We start from the raw sequence: 23,557 nt of genomic DNA on the forward strand, positions 1-23,557 counted from the left end.
CTTGAGCCACACTAGCCTACTTTCTATCCTCTGGCAAGCCCATTCCCACCTCAGTGCCTTGGCACATGCTGCTGCTTCTGCCTGGAGAAACGTTCCTTTGACTCTGTATGACTGACGCCATCTGGCCATCCTCAGAAAGGGCTCCTTTTTAAGAAGTTCCCACTCTCACCCCCATCACCCTCTATCACATTACCCTATTTAATTTTTTTACAGCTCATCGCACTATCCAAAATTTATTTTCTTACTTATTCACCGACTGTTGTGTTTTTGTTTTTTTGGCTGCGTTGGGTCTTCATTGCTGCGCATGGGCTTTCTCTAATTGCGGTGAGCGGGGGCTACTCTTCGTTACGGTGCATGTGCTTCTCTTGTTGCAGAGCACGGGCTCTAGGCCCACAGGCTTCAGTAGTTTTGGCTCGAAGGCTCTAGAGAGCAGGCTCAGTAGTTGTGGCACACGGGCCTAGTTGCTCCACGGCCTGTGGGATCTTCCCGGACCAGGGCTCGAACCCATGTCCCCTGCATTGGCAGGACGATTCTTAACCACTGTGCCTCCAGGCACAGTGTCCTCACTGACTGTTTCTTCTGTCTAAAATACAGACCCCATGAGAAGGGTCTTGTCATCTTCACTATTTTATCCTCATCCCCTAGAACAGTAGTACCTGGCACATAAAAAGTGCTCAATAAATATTTGTTGAGTGAATAAATGAATGAATTTTGGATGAAGGAAAATGCCTTTTTTAATTTTGACAAGAACTAAGCAAAATGCCCTCTAGAAAGTTTGCATCGATTAACACCCCTGCCAACCATGTAGAACAGTGTTCTATAGTTTATACATCATCCCAAAACTAGGTTTATTTTTTAATTTTGTCAACTGAATAATGAAGAAGAATATCTCCTTCTTTCAATTTGTTTTCCCTGATCGTTAGCGAAATGGAGTAACTTCATATGTTTAGTAGACATTTGTGTTCCTTCTTTATTAATTATCTTTCCATAACTTTTACCCCTTTTTCTATTGGGTTGTTCATCTTATTAATTTGTAGGAACTCTTTGTAGATGAGGGAATGTATTCTTGACTGTTATCTGTGTTGCAAGGGATTTTTTCCAATTTGCCTTTTTATTTTGTTATTTTTAAATTTCTTAGCCTTTTTCAAGTAAGGTGTTGTGATTAAGGGCACAGACTCTGGAGCTAGACTGCAGGGTTTAAACACCAGCTTTGCTTCTTGCAAGTTGTGTGAGTCTGCAAGTTACTTAACTGTGCCTCCCCTTCTTTATGTATGAAGTGGGGATATTGTAGAACATTCACTCATAGGCTTGTGAGGGTTAAATGAGTTGATATTTGTAAAATACTTGGAACAATGTTTGGCACATGGTAGATACTGTACATAAAGTGTAAGCTGTTATTATTTCAAGCCCTGGGGTCTGATATCTTGTGAGGCTTTCCCTAACCTCCAAGGTTATAAAAATATTCTCATGTATTTTCTCCTAATACTTTTATAGTTTTATTCTGTGCATTAAGATCTTAAACCATTTAGAATTCATTTTGTTTAAGGTGTGAGAGATATAACTTTTTTCCCAAATGGATAGCCAATTGTCCCAACCCTATCTAGTGAATCTGCCATTATTTCTCCATGGACTTGAAATAATACCATGTGGGTGTGTATCTGGACAGTCTATTCTGTTTCATTGCCACCTTTAGCATGATTGCACCAATAACACTATTTTAATTATCATAACATAACAAATTATCTGGTAAGACAAATGCCTGCTTCACTCCAATTTTTCAGAATTTTCCTGACTATATGTGAAAGTTGATTCTTTTGATAATGTTTAGAATCCGGTTCCCCCCCCCAATAAAGTCTCACTGTTATTTTGATACAGCATTAAATTTATAGGCAATATGAGAAATGATGTCTTTATAATGATGGTTTTTCCCACTATGATTATATGGTGTATCTCTTTCATTCTTTCCAGCCTTCTTTAATATTCTAAAGTTGTCTTTATATTAGTATTTTTTTAAATACAGTAGCTTTAATGCCATGCAGACCACTACCTTTCAGCTCCAAAATCACTTTAGATATGTAGCAATATAGATCTCATTACCTTCTGGTCATGACCCTTTGACAAAAGTGATTCATGAGTTTAAAAGAAATGCATGAGCTAAAGCTCGAAAGGTGTGAAGAGTGAGCTTAGAAGGTGGTGGGAGAACTGGGGGCGGGGAAGTGGCAGCTGGTTAGTAAGGCCTGTATTTGAACCTTAGAGATGATTTCAGAAACTTGTTGTGCACATTACTTTTTGTTACACAGAAAAGCGGAGGGAGAAGGGTGAAGTTAGTTCATTTGGGGGAGACAGGGGAGTATGGGGAAAGAGATGGAAGAAGGAGAATACGTTAGCTCCTTAAGTCCAGAAATGTCCATCATCCATCATCCTCCCCCAGTCCGCTCAATTTTGCCCTAAAAATGACTCTTCAGCCTGGCCCCCTTTCTCCCTTCCACTCTATTGTTTATCATCTCTCCTTGACTAGTTTTCATCTACAACAGCCATGCCCCACTCCCTCCACCCTCCACACTGCCCAGAATTATCTTCCTAAATGAGAAATCTCATCCTTTAGGAAGATTTTAAGCCACCTCTTGGCTTAAAAAAACCACTACTGGATCCATGTGTCCTCCTCCACGGGAGGCCCCTGTCTCACTCCTTTACCTGCTATACAATATCCTTCACACTCCTGTTCCAGCCATCCTCCTCAGCCTTCTCTCTCCTGCCCTCTGACCCCACAAACACCTCAGAACAGGATGTGCCCCTTGCCTTTCTCTCTCTTTGGAAAACCCTTTTTCAACTTCTGCCCACCCTTCAGAAAGATTGTCCTCAAATGTCCTCTCCTCTGGACAGCCTGCACTGCCTCCATCCCTCCCCCAGTCAAGCGCTGAGAGTCACTTTGTCTTCTGAGTCATAACCTCTATTATAGCATTCCTAGAATCATAATACCTCTTTATATGTCTCCTCAACCATACGAGGAAGGCAGGGGCCATGTTAATTCATGTCTGGGTCCCCATCGCCTAGCATAGTGATTAGCACAAAATAGGCATGGATGGATGCAGGCGTGCAGGAATGGATGTTAGCTTTGATGAACGGATGGAGAAGGGTGGTTAAGAGAAATTAGGAAAAGTAACCCTGAAAAGATCAAAGACAGACACCAGGGGGAGCTGACACACCACAATAAAGAAGCGGGAGGGCGGGCCAAAGACGTCTACAAGCTCCGGGGCGAGCGGGTGAGAGGCGCGCAATAGGCGAGCATCACGCAACTGGAACCGTTCACCCACGTGTGTCTCCCCTCATCCTCCTTCCTAGATTGTGCTTGAGCTCATGCACCGCCCCCACCACCGCCTTCGCCTCCACCGCCACTGAGACAGCAAACAAAAGGGAGGGGACCCCTGCAGGGTTCTGGATGCAGGGAGCCAATCAGAGGGCTCTAATCTCTTGGAAGGCGGGCGCCTTCGCTTGAGGAGGCCCAATCAGTTCCTAAGCGGGTGCGCAGGGGCGGAGAGATGGGCGGGAAGAGCAGGGTGTAGGGACAGCGCGCGCCAGCGAGGGATCCTTCGGGAAGGGTGGGGCTGGAGCGCGGAGGGGAGCGGGTGGAGCCAATCACCGCGCGTGTCTGTGAAGAGAGGGCGGGCAGCGCCGTGGCGCGCGCGATCCGGGCTGACGCATCTGGCCTCGGTTCCCCAGGATCCGAGGCTGGGGGGGAACAGGAGGGGAGGGGGGAGTGGAGAAAGAGCGGGGGCGCGCGTGCGCAGTGGCGCGGGGAGGAGCAGGGACCTGGCAGCGGGCTAGGAGGCTGCGAGCTAGCCGCGAACCGGGCGGCGGGCGCGCGCACCATGGGGGAGAAACCCGGGACCAGGTAAGAGAGGTGGGGCCACGCGGCGGGACGTGGGCGGTGGCTCGGGGCGGGTGCCGGGACGGTCCCCAGACAGGGACCCGGGGGAGAGAATCCGGGGGTCGGACTCCTGGGTCCCTAGGGGACAGCCATCCGGGGCTGCACGCCTAGGTCCTCGGGGATGATGAGGGGAACGCATGCCACAGCCTCTGCAGAAAGCGAGGGCTGAAGGGGATCAGTAAACCTGCATCTGGGTTCTCGCAGAGATGTGGGGGCCGGACGACTCCGGTACAGGCTGCGATGCAGGGGCGGAGGAGGGCGGAGCAGGTAGCCGGCCCCGAGGGGACGGGGATGAGCAGGCTGGATGCCAGGAGGGGATCCCCCCTAGACTCGTTCCGAGCCACTGGAATGCCTCCTGTCCAGTAACCCACAGGCAGTCGGGCTGCCCCAACCTGTCCCAAGGGCCGGGTGGCTCCGCTTCCAAACTTCTGCCTTTCCCCGGGTTGCTAGGAGCAACAGCTTCATCTTGGTGGAGCAGAGTGCTTGGCGACCCTCCCCGATTCTGGGCCTTACCCCTCTTCCCGGGGGTGAGGGGAAGCTGTATCTGCCCTGGGCACGCCATCCACTCCCCGGATGTTTTCTGTGCAATCGAGGTTCCTTCCTTCCACTGACACCCCGAGTTCTCTTTTTTGGTCTCTAGCAAAATCCACTTCCTGTTGTGACCCAACACCGCCAAGGGGGCAGTGGGTGAACGCCTGAGTCCCTGGAGAGCAAGAGCAAAAGAGGAAAAAGATTGGGGCTATTTGCTTCTCTCTGGAGAGGATCAGGAATGGGGGCCTGGTTCTGATCTGTCACTTGTTCTGCAAAAAAATTTTACCAGCCCTACCACTCCCCACCCGTAGAGTAGGAAAGCATAGGTTTCTGAGCACCAAGTCAACTGATATTGGAGAGATGATCGGAGGGAGGATTGGTGTCCTGGATTAGGGGTTAAACACAGAGAAAGGGGAAGTTGCTGACTTGAGGGAGGCCCCAGATTTCCGTTATGTGGTTCAGGGAGGGGGACGGATGGACCAAAGGGGGACTGCTGACTTGGCACAATTCCTCCCACCCCCATCAAATTCTGGGCCACAGGAAATGGAGAGAATAGCAGGAAGTGTGAAGGGGCATCTGCTTCTGCTGCCCCCCGCCCCCTCACTGGGTACCTCTCTGGTCACACCAACCTCAGTATGCACACTGCTCCTCCCTAGCTCGCAGGAGGCTGGCTGGGTTAGGATCCAAAGGGCAGGTGCCCTGCAGCTGCTTCAGGGCAATTACCCCAGAGCCACACTCCAGTTGTCCAACGGATTGTGGCTGTCCCAACCCTCTGCCAGTACTCCTAATAGGAAGAAACACTAGGACAAAGAGGAAAACTAGAAGCAAAGGGGAGGGAGAGGTGGAGGATGCCACAGCAGTCAGCGCCCAAGTGGGGACAGGAGATAGGGTGCTTATCCTAGCTGCCACCTTACCAGTGTTTGCTCTTCTTTATTAGATGGGGATACCTGGGGGCCTCCATACCCTATGCCTTATAGTCTTTGGACAGCTTGGCCTTCTGGGAAGAAGGGGCATGTGAAGTTGTTATAGCAAAAACTGGGGTGGTGGAGTTGGAGGAGGGATGGGCCAGTTGGCAGGATTTCAATTTCTACTACCTGGGGACCCTTCACAGATATCACTACAGAGGCAGAGTGGATTGGGAGGAGTAAGATGGTGCAGCAAAGAATAGGCCCACAGTGGCCAGGACACAGGGGTTGCCAGACACCTCCCTACCCTCCCAGCAATGGGTGGAGTCGAGGCTTAGATTGTTTCAGCAACTGGAAAGTGAACCTCCTTCACTCCAACAAACCTAATGCCAATAACAGAGGCAGGATAGTACAATAGTTTAGTGATGAAGAGCCAGAGTACCTGTTTACACCCAAATTCCACCATTTACACTCTCTGTGACCTTAGGTAAAATAACTGACCTCTCCTGTGCCTCAGTTTCCTCACCTGTAAAATAGGAACATTAGGACCTCCATCATTAGGTTGCTAAGAGTGTTAAATGAGATAACACACATGAAATACTTGCAACAGTGCTGAGCATAGACCATTCATCCAATAAATGTTGGCCAGCATCATCATGTTTGTCTCATGGCTGGTGCTGTGCTGGGGACACCCAAATTAATAAGGCCTCTGCTGTTCACAGTCTATCTGGTGAGATAGATGATATGCAGCTAACTGCCCTTGCACACTATCACACCATAGGTAAAGCATAAACAATGTGTGACAGGAATCCAAAAAAAGGGAGTGACCAGAGTCTGGGCTGGATCTGCTTTCTAAAGGAGGTGATATCTGAGCTGGGCCTTGAAAGACAAATAAGCTTTTAAGCTGCTGAGATCAGAGATGGGGACAGTTGGAGGTTAATGGAGAGTAGGGTCACACTTAGGTGCTGCCCATAATAGAAACCATTTTACAGCCATTGCTCTTTCAAGTACTCCAGCTCTTGTGGGAGGTGGAGACCAGAGATGGAAAGAGAGTTAGGCCTTACACAGACACTACTGCAACCTGCCCATTCAGGTTCCCCTGGGAAGAGCCTGAGTGGTTCCTCTGGCAACCAGTGGCCATTGCCATGGGAGGAGGGGAACTACGGGGGGGGGCATTGCCATGGCAACAAGCTTTGAGGGGCTGCCATGCTGGGAGTATTAAGGACCTCTGGTTACCTTTCCTTCTGGGAAGAAGTGGGAACAGGTAGGGCTAGGTAAGGCCCCAAAACCTCCAGGCAGGAATCTCGGGTGAGCTCTGCTTCTCAGGCTGGGAGGGACAAGGTCCTGGCACCGGGGTCCCTGCTGAGTCTGAGGGAGGCAGTGGGGTTTCCCTTTCTGTTTTGTTAGGGTCTTCAAGAAGTCGAGTCCCAACTGCAAGGTGAGTCTCCCACAGTGCTTCTCCCAACCCTCCCTGGGCCCTCACAAGGCCCAGCCTGCCCCTAGACAATCCCCAACCCCAAGCTCCCCACTTCCTGTGACAGCTAAGAGCCGACTTCCTTCCCTCCTGAAGCCCCTTTTGCCGCAAAGGCCTGAGCCAGCAACAGGGCTGGGTGGGGACAGGCTCAGTTCAGTTTGGGTCCCTAAGTTGAGACCAAGGGGGAGGGGCCAGAAGCTCATGCCTGGAGCCCTCTTGGGAACCAACCCACGGTACCTGGGGCTGGGAACAGATAACATCCCCCCAGGCTATGGCCTGTTTATCCCAGAGGTCCTTGAGGACGTGCGGTGAAGCTCTCTAACTGCCTGCCTAGTGCCAGGTTCTGGACCCACGCACACACATATACACACCCGACTGGTGTTCAGAAGTGCGAAAAGATATCAGGGAACCGTTAAAACGCCTCGAGATTGGCTAGTCCGGCAAGGCCTCCACTCTCCTCTTCCAACCCTACTGGGAGGAAACCAGGAGAAACTCCATCAGATACCCCAGCCTGGGAAGACCAGGGTCAGGGCAGCCGCCTCTGAGGGCTCTGAAGCCCTGCCAGCCGCCTACCCAGTCTTCCCTGTGACCCCTCTGCATCCTCAGCTCACCGTGTACCTGGGCAAGCGGGACTTTGTAGATCACCTGGACAAAGTGGATCCCGTGGGTAAGTGTACCCAGAAAGTGGCATCATGTGCCCCAAGAGGGGAGGAAGTTCCTGGGACCAGGAATGGAGGAGAGGCTCTGACAGGAACTGAGCTCACGTGTCCCCTTCCCAGATGGCGTGGTGCTAGCGGACCCTGACTACTTGAAGGACCGCAAAGGTACTGGCCCCCGAGTCCAGGGGCCCCAGGGGAGGGAGGGAAAGAGGGAGGTGGGGAAATGAAATGGGCTGGCATTGAGAGGGGCCCTGGGGAGACGGAGGGCCGAGGCGGAAGCCAGGAGTAGGATTCAGGCAGGTTTTATGCTGCTGAGGAAGGAGCAGCTGCTGCTAGGAAGTGGGGGGACTGCGGGAGGGGGGCTCCTGACCACCCTACCTTGCCCACCTTTGCCAGTGTTTGTGACCCTCACCTGTGCCTTCCGCTATGGCCGCGAAGACCTGGATGTGCTGGGCCTGTCCTTCCGCAAGGACCTGTTCATCGCCAACTACCAGGCCTTCCCCCCAACGCCCAACCCGCCCCGGCCCCCCACCCGCCTGCAGGACCGGCTGCTGAGGAAGCTGGGCAAGCATGCCCACCCCTTTTTTTTCACAGTGAGGACACCCCCACCCTCTGCAGACCAAGGCATCTGGGACTGTGTTGGGGGTGGTGGTGAGGCACCTGTTACAGGCAGGTCTGGGAGAAACAGTGAGGAGGGACCCTAGACCCACCCCCCTTCAGGGTCACCCTGCACTCAGGAAGCCCTTGCCTCTCTGCCTCCCCCCTGGGGCCCCTTCCTTTTTCCTTTCTCTTCTCCAGGAGTCCTCCAACCTCTTGAGATTGGGAGGAAGATTCCGGGGCTTTCTGGAAGAACTGAACTCTTTTCTTCTGCCACAGATACCCCAGAACCTGCCCTGCTCTGTCACCCTGCAGCCAGGCCCAGAGGACACAGGGAAGGTATGGGAGGAACAGGGTCCAGCAAGAGCCAGGGGACCCACCCGGGGGGGGGGGGGGTGCGGGAGGAGACGTCAGGGTGGGACTAAGGATAGGGAAATGTCCCCGATGGCAGTGGGTGTATGGAATGGTCACTGTTCAGTTGCGACACCTCCTGCTCTTGACCTGCATGGCCCTGAGTAGAGGGGCTCACCTTGTTCAGCGAGGACCGAGCCTCTGCCGGGCCGGGCCTCGGGGAGGCAGAGGCGGAAGACCCAGGCCCTACGCTCCTCAGACCACGATGGGGCAAGAGTCCATGCCCAAGACAGGGAAGTGGGAAGGAAGGGAGTGGCGGCAGTGGCAGAGGCCTTGTGTAAGATGTGACCTTTTCTCCCCCTCCCAAGGCCTGTGGGGTAGACTTTGAGATTCGAGCCTTCTGTGCCAAATCACTAGAAGAGAAAAGCCACAAAAGGTGAGAGAAGCAACCTCCCCTCAGGTCTGACCATTCCCTCTGGGTCCCAGGAGCCCCAGGCCCTTGTGGGAGGCGGGAGCCAGTGTCTGGGCATCTGAGGACTGACCCTCTCATGCCTCATCTCTGCCCCCAGGAACTCCGTGCGTCTGGTGATCCGAAAGGTGCAGTTTGCCCCAGAGAAACCCGGCCCCCAGCCTTCGGCTGAAACCACACGCCACTTCCTCATGTCTGACCGGTCCCTCCACCTTGAGGCTTCCCTGGACAAGGAGGTGGGGTGGGGACCCAGCTGCTGCAGACCCGGGGGGGAGGGGTGAAGCCACATGTCAGGATGGTGTTTTTAAAGGAGGCTGCCTTAGCTGGGGGTGGGCTTGGGTTTAGAGGGAGGAGGCCCAGCAACGTGTGTGTGTGTGTGTGTGTGTGTGTGTGTGTGTGTGTGTGTGTGTGTGTGTGTGTGTGTGTGTGTGTGTGTGTGTGTGTGTGTGTGTGTGTGTGTGTGTGTGTGTGTGTGTGTGTGTGTGTGTGTGTGTGTGTGTGTGTGTGTGTGTGTGTCAGGGGGCACATTAATAATGGGACCAGTGAAAAAATATCTGATTAACCTGACCACCCCCCTCAAAAGCTGTACTACCATGGGGAGCCCCTCAATGTCAATGTCCACGTCACCAACAACTCCACCAAGACTGTCAAGAAGATCAAAGTCTCTGGTAGGACATGGGGGTTGGAAAAGTGTCTTAGGGGAGGGAGTTGCTGCAAATGTGGCCTCAGGCATCAGCTCAGCCCCAGGACATAGCCCAGTGGGGAGACCCGAGGGGCTCAAAGGACTCAGGCTGTCTGTCCCAGTTTGAGATGGGGGTGGGGTTTACTGCTAGGGGGAGGGTGCAGGTCATCAGAGGGGCAGGGGCGGTGATGCACTGGGGCTGGGGCCGGGGCCGTTGCCCGGGTCTGGAGTTGGCGGCGGGGGGCGGCTGCCGGCACTCCATGTGGAGCTGCTTGGCCCTACCCCACCCCACAGTGAGACAGTATGCCGACATCTGCCTCTTCAGCACCGCCCAGTACAAGTGTCCTGTGGCTCAGATGGAGCAAGAGTGAGTAGCACAACAGCCCTGGGTCCCAACCTCAGGGGAGAAGGGTAGGCCCAGGGAACGTGAGGTTGGGGGGCAATTCTTCCCGAACTGTCTCCACTTACGAGGGCATTCGCTCCTGCTGAGTGGCTCTGAGCTGCTCATTTTATTGAGCAGGTCTAGCCACAACCTCCTCCCTGTGACCTGTGCCCAAAGAGGGCAGGGGCTAGTGACCGGGGAGAAGCTGCTGCGGGTGGGAGCTGTCCCCTCACCCCATCTGCACCCCCAGAGTCTCGTTCTCTTGTCCCCACCCCCCAGTGACCAGGTGTCGCCCAGTTCCACGTTCTGTAAGGTGTACACCATAACCCCCCTGCTCAGCAACAACCGTGAGAAGCGTGGTCTCGCCCTGGATGGGAAGCTCAAGCACGAGGACACCAACCTGGCATCCAGCACCATGTGAGGGGGGGCTGGGGGAGGGGAGTCCTGCAGCACAGGAGACAGACACTTGTTCCACGCCAGGTGTGTGCCAGGCTCTATCGGTGAACAGAACAGACCCAAAACATCTCTTACATTCTCGGAGATGGAGGCCAGACAGATCAGATAAATGGCAAAATGTATAGCATGTTTAGTCATCGGTGTTGAGGAGAAAAAGCAAGGCAGAGACAGGAGATATAAAGCCACGGCGGGGGCGGGGGGGGCGTAATCCAGAGGGAGGAGCACTCAGGGCAGAGGGTACGACAGGCGCCAAGACGCGGAGGCAGACGGCCCCGTGTGTCCGAGGCGGCTGGAGGCGCCGCAGAGCCACTGCTGGCCTCTACGGGCCCCGTGCCTCTCGGAACAGCTGCGCCAAGTGTGGGCTGGATTTCACCCACACTGGCGCCTCTGTACACGACCACACACAGCAGGCCTTGAGGCCAGCGTGGGAGCAGGAAGTGAGGTCAGAGGGCTGATGGAGAGCAAGACAGTGCAGGGCTGCTGGGTCACAAGGACTTGGGCTTTTACTGGAGAGAAGTGACAAGATGAGAGGAAGGACGCAGCCGGGTACCTTACACGAGACCAGCCTAGGGTGCGGGGCAATGGGCTCTGGTGCAACTCCTCCTCCCACTTGCAGCGTTAAGGAGGGCGCCAACAAGGAGGTGCTGGGCATCCTGGTGTCCTACAGGGTCAAGGTGAAGCTGGTGGTGTCTCGAGGCGGGTGAGTGCTGGGGTGGGGGATTCCTGGGGGTGGGGCGGTGGCACAGGGCTTTCCTCTGGCGCTGCAGTGTCATCTCTTCACTGAGCCTCTCTCTCTCTCTCTCTCTCTCTCTCTCTCCCTCTCTCCCTCTCTCTCCCTCTCTCCCTCTCTCCCTCTCTCCCCCCAGGGATGTCTCCGTGGAGCTGCCTTTTGTTCTTATGCACCCCAAACCCCATGACCACATCACCCTCCCCAGACCCCAGTCAGGTGAGCTTGCCACCCGCCAAAGCCCCACAAGGGAAGGCCTGAAGCAAGGCCAGTGGAGGAAAAAGCCGGTCCTTTCAGCAACCCCCCACCCCCCCACTCTCCTCCTCCCCTCAGCTGCTCCTGAAACAGATGCCCCTGTGGACACCAACCTCATTGAATTTGATACCAAGTAAGAGACTCACCCCCTACCTTCCTAGCTTTGACTCTCTTTGGACAGATTCCTGTAACCTTCAGACCTACCCTCTGCCCCTCATTGTTTTTCTCTTTTGGGGGAGGGATGGTTGAAGCATCCAATCGAGAGGACTTGGCCATGTGAGCAGCCGATTACCTCCCCTTCTCTGTCCCTTCTTGCAAATACCTCCAGCCCCATGGCTGCCCCAGCACCTCTGTCTCCGGGAGGGGAGTGGGCGGTGGAGAAGGAGGGCTGGAGCCCTCGCCTCACCCCTCCTCTCCACCACCAAGCTATGCCACAGATGACGACATCGTGTTTGAGGACTTTGCCCGGCTTCGGCTGAAGGGGATGAAGGACGAGGACTACGATGACCAGTTCTGCTAGGAAAGGGCGGCTGGAGGAAGGGAGCGGATGGTGCTGGACGAGTTCTGCTAGGAAGGGCGGCTGGAGGAAGGGAGTGGATGGTGCTGGGAGACGTAGGGGCAGGACCAAGACCCCCACTGTCACTGGGGGGGATCCCAGCCTCTCTTCCTTTCCCCTCCACCCAGCGGCTTCCTCAACCAACCCCTCCCCTCCCTCCCTCCCCCATCCTCCACCAGATACACACTGGACCCATCTCTTGTGGATCGTGGGCATTAATTTTTTGACTACGGCTGTGCTTCCCCAGCCCCCCAGTGGGTGCCAAGCTGGGTTTGTACCTAAATTTTTTGGAGGGGGACACTGAAGAGGATAGTAGGGAAAGAGGGGGAAAGAGCTCCCACATTCAACCTCACACCAACACCCCCTCCTGTCACTATCTCTGCCTCCCATTCCTTCAGGATGAGACCCTTTGGGGGGCAAGGCCAGTTCTTTGCTTCTGAGCATAAAGAAGAAAATAAACCTTTTAATAGGCATGAGCGTGTGTGTTTTCTATACAGCGTTTAAGGAGCACATAGTGTGCGTACCCATGACTATTAGCTGTGACTGAGGACGCAATCTCTTCTCTGCACCCACATGGCACCTGGCCTACAGGCTGTCAGTAAACGTTTACTGAATGGCTGAGCTGTACCTGAGGTCCAGGGTAAACATGGAAACTTGATTTGGTCTGTCCCAACTCAAAGGTACAGTTTGATAAAGCCACAAAGTAAACTCACTCATTTACGGAGGGAATAATAACTCACTTCCCTGCAGATTAGATGCTCTTGGGAGGTGGGCAGGGCAGGCCCTTCCCTGTTGCGGCTGATACACACGATCTCATGGTGACCTGTCGTGACGGAGTGTGTTCGTTTCCACTGCTCTTCATGGTTGCTCAAGCTGTCCACTCCTGGGGCTCAGCAGCACCACGGCTGCAGGCAGAAGCCACACGACACACATCTCTGTGGAGCCTGGTCCTTACACTGTAACACAGACACCGAGGCTTTGGGCAGCCAAAGGGAGTCATGCTGCTGTGGACAAGTCCAAGAAGCTACATCCTACTGCTGCTGCTCCTCTGACGTCCATCAGAGACTCCCAGAGGCTTGGCCAAAGCCCCAGGCTAGGCTGCAGGGAGTTAGCAGTACTCCACTGACATCCTTCACCCCACCACCCACTCCCATTCCTGTAGCCCAACCTTTCTCCTTTTTCTCTTGAGGTTCATTCATTCATTCCATGAACAATCTTGATTTAAACGCCTATTATATGCCAGGCATAGTATAGGGTTGGCAGTGACCGCAGCAAACATCAAAGCATTGCAGTATCTGTGCTCCAAAGGAGAAATGCAGGAGCTAGGGAGTTCTGACCTAGGCTAGGGCTGGAAGATTTCCCTGGAGCTAGTGACCTTTGAGCAGAGTACTGGAAGATGAGGAGGAGTTCCAGTATCCCAGGCAAAAGTAACACCACGTGTGAAGGCAGGAGGGAACAGAGCGCATTTCAGAGACTGAAGGAGGCCAGAGGGACTGGGACAGAGACAGCCAGTGGCAAAGTAGTTCCAGATGAGGCTGGTGAGGCAAATGGAGCTGCTCATACAGGCCTTGAGTCTATGTTATGGCTCATGACATCTAATTAAATCATGATTTACCCACAGGCTTTAAGTGCTGCCAAAATGCCAATGACCTTGCTTACCTCTCCACAGTAGCAGCCTACCTGGCACGCCCTGGTCTTCTTCATGTGAAGGAACCGTCATCATCCCTCTAACAACCACGAACCTGCTCCTTGACCTCTGAGCCCTTGGCCCGTGGATCTCAAACTTTTTCAGGTGAATCAGAATCCTCTGGGGTACGCGATAAAGACACAGAGTCCCAGGCTTCTACCTTCCCCAATTCTGATTCAGTCGATCCCAGGAAGAATCCATGAATCGGGATTTTGAATTAGCACACGCTTTGAGAAACAATGCCTTTTTTCTTTTAGCTTTTCACGTTTTTAATGTTTTTAAGTACAATAAGCACATGGCTTAAAAAAAAAAAAATCCAAACAGTAAAGAGTGAACAGAAGACTCCCTCCTGCCCCTGATCCCCAGCCTCCCATTTCTCATTCCCAGAGGCGATCATTATCAGCAGTTCCTTGATTACTCTTCCAAAGACATTCTTCGGACACAGTCATACACATATGAACATATTTCCCCCTTATTTTAAATACAGATAGTAGCACACTATGCACACTCTTCTCCACCTTGCTTTTCTTCCTTAATAATGCAGCTAGGAGAATATTCTTTTAGCAATCCATATAGATCTACCTCATTCTTTTGAAGAGTTGCCTAGGGGCTTCCCTGGTAGCACAGTGGTTAAGAATCCACCTGTCGGGCTTCCCTGGTGGCGCAGTGGTTGAGAGTCTGCCTGCCGATGCAGGGGACACGGGTTCATGCCCCGGTCCGGGAAGATCCCACATGCCGCGCAGCGGCTGGGCCCATGAGCCATGGCCGCTGAGCCTGAGCGTCCGGAGCCTGTGCTCCGCAATGGGAGAGCCCACAACAGTGAGAAGCCTGCATACCGCAAAAAAAAAAAAAAAAAGAATCCACCTGCCAATGCAGGGGTCACGGGTTCAAGCCCTGGTCCGGTTAGATCCCACATGCCGCGGTTAGATCCCACATGCCGCGGAGCAGCTAAGCCCATGCACCACAACTACTGAGCCTGTGCTCTAGAGCTCGCGCACCACAACTACTGAACCCGCGTGCCACAACTACTGAAGCCTGTGCGCGCCTAGAGCCCGTGCTCCGCAACAAGAGAAGCCACCACAATGAGAAGCCCGCGCACCACAAAGAAGAGTAGCCCCTGCTCGCTGCAACTAGAGAAAGCCTGCGCGCAGCAACGAAGACTCAACGCAGCCAAAATTAAATAAATAAAATAAATATATTTTAAAAAAAGAGTTGCCTAGCTTTCCATTGCCTAGGTGTCATTTACTTTCACCAATTTTCTATCGATGGACGTGAAGGATGTCCACTCTTGCTAATTCAAACAGTATTACAATAATTATCCTTGAAGATATGTCTTTTTGCACATACAAAGTGCGTCTGTAGGACAAACTCTTAAAAGTAGAATTGGTGGGGGAATTCCCTGGCAGTCCAGTGGTTAGGACTCCCTGTTTTCACTGCCAAGGGCCCCAGTTCAATCCCTGGTCAGGGAACTAAGATCCCACAAGTCACCACGTGGTCAAAAAAAAAGTAGAATTGGTGGGTCAAAGAGGGGAAGCATCACTACTGTATATAAAATAGATAACCAACAGGACCTAATGTGTAGCACAGGGAACTACACTCAACATCTTGTAATAACCTATAATGGAAAAGAATCTGAAAAAGTATATACATATAAAAGTATCCGGCTGGCCAAAAAGGTCATTTGGGTTCTTCTGTAAGATGTTACGGAGGTCGTTCAGGTTTTTCCGCAAGATGTTACAGAACATCTTACATAACATCTTACGGAAAAACCCAAACGACCTTTTTGGCCAACCCAACATATAAATATAAGAGTATACAGGGACTTCCCTGGTGGTCCAGCGGCTAAGACTCCATGCTTCCACTGCAGGGGGCACGGGTTCGATCCCTGGTTGGGGAGCTAAGATCCCACAGAGTGTGGCCAAAAACAAAAAAGTATATATGGAAAAAAGTATATATATATATATATTAAAAAGTAGGGCTTCCCTGGTGGCGCAGTGGTTGAGAGTCCGCCTGCCGATGCAGGGGACACGGGTTCGTGCCCCGATCCGGGAAGATCCCACATGCCGCGGAGCAGCTGGGCCCGTGAGCCATGGCCGCTGAGCCTGCGAGTCCGGAGCCTGTGCTCCACAACGGGAGAGGCCACAACAGTGAGAGGCCCGCGTACCACAAAAAAAAAAAAAAAAAAAAAAAGTATACATATAACTGAATCACTTTGCTGTACACCTAAAACTAACACATTATAAATCAACTATACTTCAATAAAAACTTTTTTAAAAAATGAGAAAAAAAAGGGTGAGCACCTTTTTGATTACTGCCAATCAAGCAGATGACATATGGTATCACCCTAGTTTTAATCTGCATCTCTTTGATCATGAGTGAGGATGAACCCGATTTACTGGGTTGATGTTGTTTTTCTTAAAGTACCCTAAGAACTCTTTATATAGCAAAGCAATTAACCCTTTGTCATTTATTTTGCTCATATTTTTCCCACTTTGTCTTCTGAATTTGTTCCTAGCTTTTTTTCTTTTCTTTTTACTGAGGTAAAATTCATATAACATAAAGTTAACCATTTTATTTATTTTATTTATTTATTTTTGCTGCATTGGGTCTTCGCTGCTATGCGCGGGCTTTCTCTAGTTGTGGTGAGCGGGGGCTACTCTTCGTTGCGGTGCGCGGGCTTCTCGTGGTGGCTTCTCTTGTTGCGGAGCACGGGCTCTAGGTGCACGGGCTTCAGTAGTTGTGGCACACGGGCTCAGCAGTTGCAGTACGCGGGCTCAGTAGTTGTGGCTTATGGGCTCTAGAGCGCAGGCTCTGTAGTTGTGGCGCACGTGCTTAGTTGCTCCGTGGCATGTGGGATCTTCCCGGACCAGGGATCAAACCCGTGTCCCCTGCATTGGCAGGCAGATTCTTAAGCACTGTGCCACCAAGAAAGTCCCAAGTTAACCATTTTAAAGTGTAAAATTCGGTGGCACTTAGTTCATGCACAATGTTGTGCAACCATCACTTCTAGTTTCAAAGTATTTTGCTTCTGGTATTTTTAATAATTCATAATTTTTATATTTAATATGTAGTCAATTATAATCACTTTTTTTAATGACTTCTTGGTTTTTTTGTCACAAAGCTCTTGGCCCTTCTGTTTTCTCGCAATTTAACACTTCTTTTTCTTTCCAGACTAAACTTCAGGATCATCACATCAACCACTATCTCATCAGCACCTTCAACTGTTCCTCCTTTCACAAAACCTGCTCTCAAACCCCACTCTTGGCTCTAACCACCACCCCGCCCTTGTCCCCTCCAACACGGGGCTGCTGAGGCACCGTCAGAGAAAAATCACACAACCACATATTTACTCATTCATCCAACAAATATTTTTAGTGCATCCTAGATGCCAATACCGTGCTAGGCACTGGGTATGGATTTGGGCCACTACAAACCTATGGCCTTTAACCTCAGCTGGGCCCTCAACACCTGATAACCCCCTGTCCCCCTCCACGTCCCTGGTCACCTCCTATTCCTGCTCCCATCCAACTCACTAATTTTCTAAACCTTCCTCACATTCAGAGTGACTTCTCCTCCCGCTCTTCACAGAGTTGAGACTCTGAGGGATGAATGATTTTAATTCCCACCTCCTACCGACAAGCAAGCACCGACATCGACACCATTTCTCCTACACAACCAAGGCTAAGATGCCGCCTCCAGGTCGAAGCTAATCCCTCCACCTGTGCTCAGATCGCTCCCCCTCCCACCTCCTCTGAGACCTTGATTCATCAAACCGCCCCCATCTCTTCAAACTCTGCCTCTCTCTACTGGTTCTTCCTCCATGGTAAATAAACCCGTGCAAGTCTCTTCCGTTAAAGGAAGAAAGGGAGAGAGGAAGGAAGGAATGCCGGGAGGGAAGGAGGGTAAAAGGGAGAGATAACGGAAGGAAACCAAAGAAAACACACTCCTCCATACTCAGGGCTCTTTCACAGTAAAGTCTAGCTCCTCTCTCACTTTTCACGTTTATTTAATTTTTATTTTCAAAGTTGTATATCCACATAGTTGAAGGAGTCAGATACGACTACAAGGGCTATTACAAGCAAAAGTAAACTCCTTCCCCCTGCAATTTCCTTCTCCTCAGAGGCAATTACTTTCACCTCCGTTCGATGTTTCTTTTGGCATTTACCTCCATCTCTAAACAACATGCTTGTTTTGCTACCTCTTGATTTTTGTTTTAAGCATTGTCTATGGGCTTCCTGCCATGTAAGGTGAAGCCTGAGCGCCCTTTCACCCCCCTGCCCCAACATGGGAAGCTCTCCCAAGGGGATTCTATCAATCGGGGTTAGATCAACATCCAGGATTTATCGCACGTTATCCATAGCTGCGTCACGTGGTCTATTATGATTACCTTTCTCTTCTTGCACAACTGTTTTCCCTGAATAACGATAATCATTTTTAAAATTTGCTTATTCTCTGAGTTATCACTAATTCTGCTCTATACTCTTCTCCAATAACCTGGGTATCCTCTCAATTCATCAAAACAAAACAGATCGGGCTTCCCTGGTGGCGCAGTGGTTGAGAGTCCGCCTGCCGATGCAGGGGACACGGGTTCATGCCCCGGTCCGGGAAGATCCCACATGCCGCGGAGCGGCTGGGCCTGTGAGCCATGGCCACTGGGCCTGCGCGTCCGGAGCCTGTGCTCCACAACGGGAGAGGCCACAGCAGTGAGAGGCCCACGAACCGCAAAAAACAAACAAACAAAAAACAGATGTTATCTCTTCCATCTCCTTGAAAAATCTCTCTCCAGGAGCCTTCTGACTTGGGTCTAACTCTAGTCACCTCCTGAGAAGGGTACTTGGAAGTGAAACTTGAGGCCTTGTACCTATCAAAATGTCCTTATTCTATCTTCGTTATTGATAGTTGGGCTGTTGTGAGAGTCTAGATATTCCCTAAAACCTATTCTGCCATGGTGCTAGAACAATAGCTAGCCACCTAGGTAAAAGGACTGGATTTCCCAGAACCCCGGAGCTGGTAAGACCACATGACTGAGTTTTCTTCAAAGGAATGTGAGTAGAAATTATGTGCCACTCCCTAGCCAGACCTCTGAGACAGGTGTGCCTCCTCCATATTTTCTCTTCTGCCTTCCTGCCAGCTGCAACCCACAGAGGGCAGCAACCCAGTTTTGACATTGCACACAGCAATGTCCCAGAGCAAAGCAGCCTTTCTCAAAGTTTACTGTGCATACAGATCACCTGGAAGAGAAAAGCAGCGTTTCTCAAAGTATACTGTGTATACAGATCCCCTGGGATCTTCAAACACAGATACTGATGCAGTGGGTCTGTGGTGGGGCCTGAGATCCTGCATTTCTAAAAAGCATCTAGGTAATGCCAATGCTGTGGCCTGAAGACCATACTTTTGAGCATAAGAGCCTAAAGGATGGCAGAGTTGCACTGCTTGCTAGCCTTGGTCTCGGTCTGATTTGTGGAGCACACTGAACTACCCACACCAAACTGTCTTCTGAGAAAAAGTTAAGCTCTATTTGGTTGAGCCACTGCATTTTTAGCCTTCACCCTACTACAGCTGGAGTACAGAACTCCACATTGGAAATTACTTTCCCCCAAAATGTTGAAGGCGCTGCTCCACTGGTGTGGAGTGTTAGTATTCAGAGGATCAAGGCCATTCTGATTGCTGACCCTTAGCATGTGGTCTATTTTCTCTCTGGAAGCTTCTGCAAGACTCTTTTTTGTGAGACTAGTGTTCTGATATTTCACAATGTGCCTTGATGCTGGGCACTTAATGGGTCCTTTTCATCTAGAAACACAAGTCCTTTCTTCCCTTTGTTTTCCCTGTTCTCGGAGAATTTAAGCCCCCTGGACTGATTCTCTAATTTTCTCACGTTGTCTTTCCTATATGCCATCTTCTTTCTTTTGCTTTACTTGCTGGGAGAGTACTTCAATTTCTCTTTCAACCCTTTTGCTCAATTTTTCATTCTTTCCCTCATGGTTTTCTTTTTCAAGTGTGTTTTCTTGGATTCAATCCTTTGTTATAGTATCTCTGACCTAAGCGCGTCAATATTTTTTTTCCTTAAGTTTTACTCTATGTCATCGAAGGTGGGTTTTTTTGGTTTGTATGGGGGTTTTTTTCTGTTTATTTTGGTCTCTGCCTTCCATGTTAGAAAGTTTCTGCAAACATCTAGAAATCTTTTGTCTTATGTCTGCTCATTTTAAGGGTGACATGCTAAGAAGTTGACCAGAAGATCTGTGGACATAGTTGGGACTTATCAACTGTGGGTTTCACTATGGGGTGATCCGGCTAACTGCTTTGTTGGAGAACCCCTGATGTTCATACCCTTAGATCCTTCCTCTGAATAGTCAAATTCCCCAGATGAGAGTCTTCCAGACTCTGACCTGGAAGGTAAAAGCCTGGTTGCCAGAGTTCTAGAAACCACCACTCAGTAAATAAACTTTCACTCAATCTCTGTTTTAAATACAGTCATGCCCAGGTGCCCTCCATGCCAAAGACTCTCTGGTTTCCACCTCCAACCAAGAAACCTCCAGCAATCTGATGAGTCGGGGGTGAGTAGCTGCCAAGATATATGAGGATATAAAGGAGGAGATAGGGGGGTCTAACTACTTCAAATAATCCTCCTAATTTTAGTACTACCTACAGCCCAGCTGTACTGTGATGCCACTGATTTAAGAGTAAATCAACTTGCTTCTAAGCCAATCAACTATATTTCATTAAAAAATTAAATTAAATTTTTAAAAAGTTGCTTCTAAGCTTTCTTCACTGCTGGCTTAATGACTTCACTGCTAAATCAGTCACCACACACCCTTCTGTCTTGCAGTTTCTATTTAAAGTTTTGCTATTAACTCCTCTCTCTCCTTGACTCCTTTCTAAAATCCCCTTATTGCTATCTTCCTAGGATTTAGTAAAGGAGTAAAATTAAACGCTAGATGCCTCAAGTTTAACTGAGTCTCCACTCGTTTGCTAACCCTGTGCAAACTGGCTTCATTCTCAATCTTCCATAAACTGTCAAGATTGATCTTTCCTAAAAGGTACAGCTGGTCAGAATACACTTCTTGAAAATCCTTCAAAGGCTCCCAAATGCTTTCAAAATAAAGTCCAAATTCCTTAGCTTGCAAGCCATTTCCTGATCTGGCTCCCCACTCCAGTCTCCCCAGTCACACCTATCCACCACCACACTGCGTTCACTCCAGTCAAACTGAACCCCTTGCTGGACTTCCAATGTGTCAGCCCCCTCACACCACCATGCGCTTGCCTGTGCCTTCCCCCTTTCCACTCCAAGCTCTCATCCACCTGGTTAAGCCTTCAGATTCAGTTCAGGCAGGATTTCCTCCCAGAATCCTTTCTCTCTGTTCCCAGAGACACACCCTGGGCGTAGCCCTAACGAAACATTTATCCATCACGTGAGAGTCCACCTCACTCACCTTTGTATCCCCAGAGCCAACCACATTAACAGGCGATCAGAGAGGGAAAAGGCTGATAGGAGCCAGCTTCTCAGAATATACTGACAGTCCGTGTTTCAGGGCTCCCGTTCAGGGGGAATCGCTAGGGCGAATAAGGTCACACTCACCAAGTCCGGCTTTCCCCAGGCTCCGATAGGTGGCGGAGTGGGATAGGCAAACACAGGGTCCATGGCTGTCCAGTCTGTAATACCCCAGAGCTCCCACCATCATCACCTACCACCCAGCAGACGCTCACTAAATTCTTGTAGAAGAAATTAAACACAGACCACAAGACAGTGTCGTAAAGGTGGACAGGTTTGAAGGGCGTGAATATTTCGATATTGCCTCTTACCACAGGTGGTCACGCGGCGGCGGCGCAGACCTGGGCATGCGCAGGAGACCCTGGGAGTTGTAGTTCACCAGGTGAACCGAGAAAGGCGAGACGGTGCTGAGCATCCCGGGAACTGTAGTGTTAGCTCAGGGGCGCGCTCTGCGCGGGCGCAAACCGACAGCCATTTCCGGGCACTTTTCCGCAGTGTTTCGCAAAAGGAGAGAATCCCGGAGTAACGATGGCTACCTACAGCTTGGCGAACGAGCGACTACGCGCCCTGGAAGACATCGAACGGGAAATTGGAGCCATTCTTCAGAATGCAGGTTCGGGATACGACGACCAGAGGAGGAGTGGCAGCGAGAGCGTGAGCTAGACCGACCGTGCGCACATGCGCCAACCGATGACTGGGAGTGGGGTTGGGAGAGATCCTAAGTGGGTGCAGGGGTGGGTGGGGCTGGCTCTGGGGCGCGGCTACACTGGCAGTCTCCGGATAGCCCCGCCCACTCTCCACCCCGGCAGGTACAGTGATCTTGGAACTTTCCAAGGAAAAAACCAACGAGCGGCTCCTAGACCGACAGGCAGCTGCCTTCACCGCGTCGGTGCAGCACGTGGAGGCGGAGCTGTCGGCTCAGATCCGCTATCTCACTCAGGTCTGTGTGTGTGTGTGTGTGTGTGTGTGTTTTGGACCGTGCAACACGCCCACCCCAGCTCTCTGCCTTAGCCTTAGCCTTCAGGAGTCCCGGGCAGAGCTTTGGTCTCGGGAGCCAAGCAAGACCAGCCCTACCCAGCAGGCCTGTTGACCCTGGCAGGACCCCTCCCTTACAGGGTAGGTTTCCTATGCCACTGAGTTGCATCACATGAGCCACTGGATGGGGAAGTCCTGGGAGAGGGTGTGTAAACAATACGAAAGCCACAGGATATGCTCTTAGAAACTTGACCTGACCTCAAGGGTATGGAGCCCCAGATGGCTACCTCCTGAGAAAAGGAACAAGATTGAAAGGGTTCTGAGGTCATTATAACAGCAACTACCATTTACTAAACTTTTACAGTGTGCCAGACACTCTGCATTATCTAATCCTATAACAGCTCTAGGAAGTAGTTAGTTACTGTCATCCCCATTTTACAGATGAGGTTAACAGAAATTCAGTGATATGCCCTAGATAATCCAGCTACCCATGTGGCATAGTAAATTCAGACTCAGGGAAGAAATGAGGCAAGAGACCTGATGCCTGGTTGGGGAGATGGGAAAGGGGAGGGGTGCTTCTTTGATCAATCTAAATGTCCTGTAGGTGGCCACAGGGCAGCCCCATGAGGGCTCCAGCTACTCCTCGAGGAAGGACTGTCAGATGGCCCTGAAGCGAGTGGACTATGCTCGTCTCAAGCTCAGTGAGGTGGCTCGAACCTGTGAGCAGATGCTGGAAAACTAGGCCAAGCAGGTGAAAAGCTTGGAAGGGGAGCTCCATCTACACCCCAGGACAGAACCTGGAGAGCATGGGCTGCCCCGTACATGCGCTGCTGGTCAGAAGCCAGGAGGACAAAGGCACAAAAGGTGGGAATGGAGAACCTTAAAGACCAAGCCCATGCCTGGCTGTGCCCTGGCTCCTCTTGCCATGCACTTCACCAAGCACTGACAAGCTCTGAACAGGAGACAGAGACTCAAGACACCCAATCCACTTCCTCAGGTCCCTGCCCCAGGCTTCTGGTAGACTTGGACCAATGAAGACACATTTTTGTTCACTGGAAAAGATAAAATGAGAACTAAGGGTTTTGATAATAAAAACAATAACACTAAAAACAAGGAGTTCAGACTCTCATTGGGGCATATATGGGTGATGTAAGGGGTTGAGGAAGTAAAACCAGGCTGTATGGCAGCTGCTGAGGAGGGAGGGTGGGAAAGTGGGAGAGTGCTGAAGTTGGGGAGGAACACTGCTGTGGTGTGAAGAGACAAGGACAAGATACAAGGGACTTGGGACAAGGAGGTTGGCAGGGATTGGGGGATGCGCTGAGGGGGAAGGTGTCAGGTGGCCATCAGCAGAGAAGCTGAAGCCAGGAATCATGGTAAGGGGGCAAGGGCATGAGACCAATGTCTGCAGAAAGAAGAGTCAATAATTATAAGAAT

At 51.1% G+C, this 23,557-nt stretch overlaps 2 protein-coding genes across 3 annotated transcripts; both read left to right on the forward strand.

Annotated features, from left to right (window-relative positions):
- The first annotated feature begins 3,798 nt into the window (after positions 1-3,798).
- ARRB2 (arrestin beta 2) lies at positions 3,799-12,438 on the forward strand. 2 transcript variants are annotated; one of them, XM_060080930.1, is made up of 15 exons: positions 3,799-3,892; positions 6,772-6,802; positions 7,445-7,505; positions 7,618-7,662; positions 7,894-8,090; positions 8,374-8,433; positions 8,814-8,881; positions 9,015-9,150; positions 9,498-9,582; positions 9,891-9,963; positions 10,258-10,395; positions 11,051-11,134; positions 11,301-11,380; positions 11,459-11,549; positions 11,843-12,438. In XM_060080930.1, exons 1-15 carry the CDS (start codon positions 3,870-3,872, stop codon positions 11,934-11,936), a joined length of 1,266 nt encoding a protein of 421 aa, XP_059936913.1. In that variant the 5' UTR covers positions 3,799-3,869; the 3' UTR covers positions 11,937-12,438. The 2 variants fall into 2 exon arrangements, with proteins under 2 accessions (XP_059936913.1, XP_059936914.1); XM_060080931.1 differs by having other exon boundaries at positions 11,495-11,549.
- Positions 12,439-21,616: 9,178 nt separating this feature from the next.
- Positions 21,617-23,222, forward strand: MED11 (mediator complex subunit 11). The gene is made up of 3 exons (XM_060080636.1): positions 21,617-21,761; positions 21,958-22,088; positions 22,728-23,222. The coding sequence occupies exons 1-3, from the start codon at positions 21,677-21,679 to the stop codon at positions 22,863-22,865; spliced, it is 354 nt and encodes a 117-aa protein (XP_059936619.1). The 5' UTR covers positions 21,617-21,676; the 3' UTR covers positions 22,866-23,222.
- The last annotated feature ends 335 nt before the right edge of the window (positions 23,223-23,557 follow it).

The sequence above is a fragment of the Mesoplodon densirostris genome, chromosome 18 (genome assembly GCF_025265405.1).
Source record: "Mesoplodon densirostris isolate mMesDen1 chromosome 18, mMesDen1 primary haplotype, whole genome shotgun sequence".
Classification (NCBI taxonomy): domain Eukaryota; kingdom Metazoa; phylum Chordata; class Mammalia; order Artiodactyla; family Ziphiidae; genus Mesoplodon; species Mesoplodon densirostris.

Excerpts from the sequence above, each read along its gene's own strand:
- ARRB2 (XM_060080930.1), top strand. The coding sequence starts at position 3,870 with ATGGGGGAGAAACCCGGGACCAG. Across the intron at positions 8,882-9,014 it reads GAAGAGAAAAGCCACAAAAG|GAACTCCGTGCGTCTGGTGA; the intron begins GTGAGAGAAGCA and ends CTCTGCCCCCAG. Across the intron at positions 11,135-11,300 it reads CTGGTGGTGTCTCGAGGCGG|GGATGTCTCCGTGGAGCTGC; the intron begins GTGAGTGCTGGG and ends CTCTCCCCCCAG.
- MED11 (XM_060080636.1), top strand. The coding sequence starts at position 21,677 with ATGGCTACCTACAGCTTGGCGAACGAGCGACTACGCGCCCTGGAAGAC. Across the intron at positions 21,762-21,957 it reads AGCCATTCTTCAGAATGCAG|GTACAGTGATCTTGGAACTT; the intron begins GTTCGGGATACG and ends CCACCCCGGCAG. Across the intron at positions 22,089-22,727 it reads AGATCCGCTATCTCACTCAG|GTGGCCACAGGGCAGCCCCA; the intron begins GTCTGTGTGTGT and ends AATGTCCTGTAG.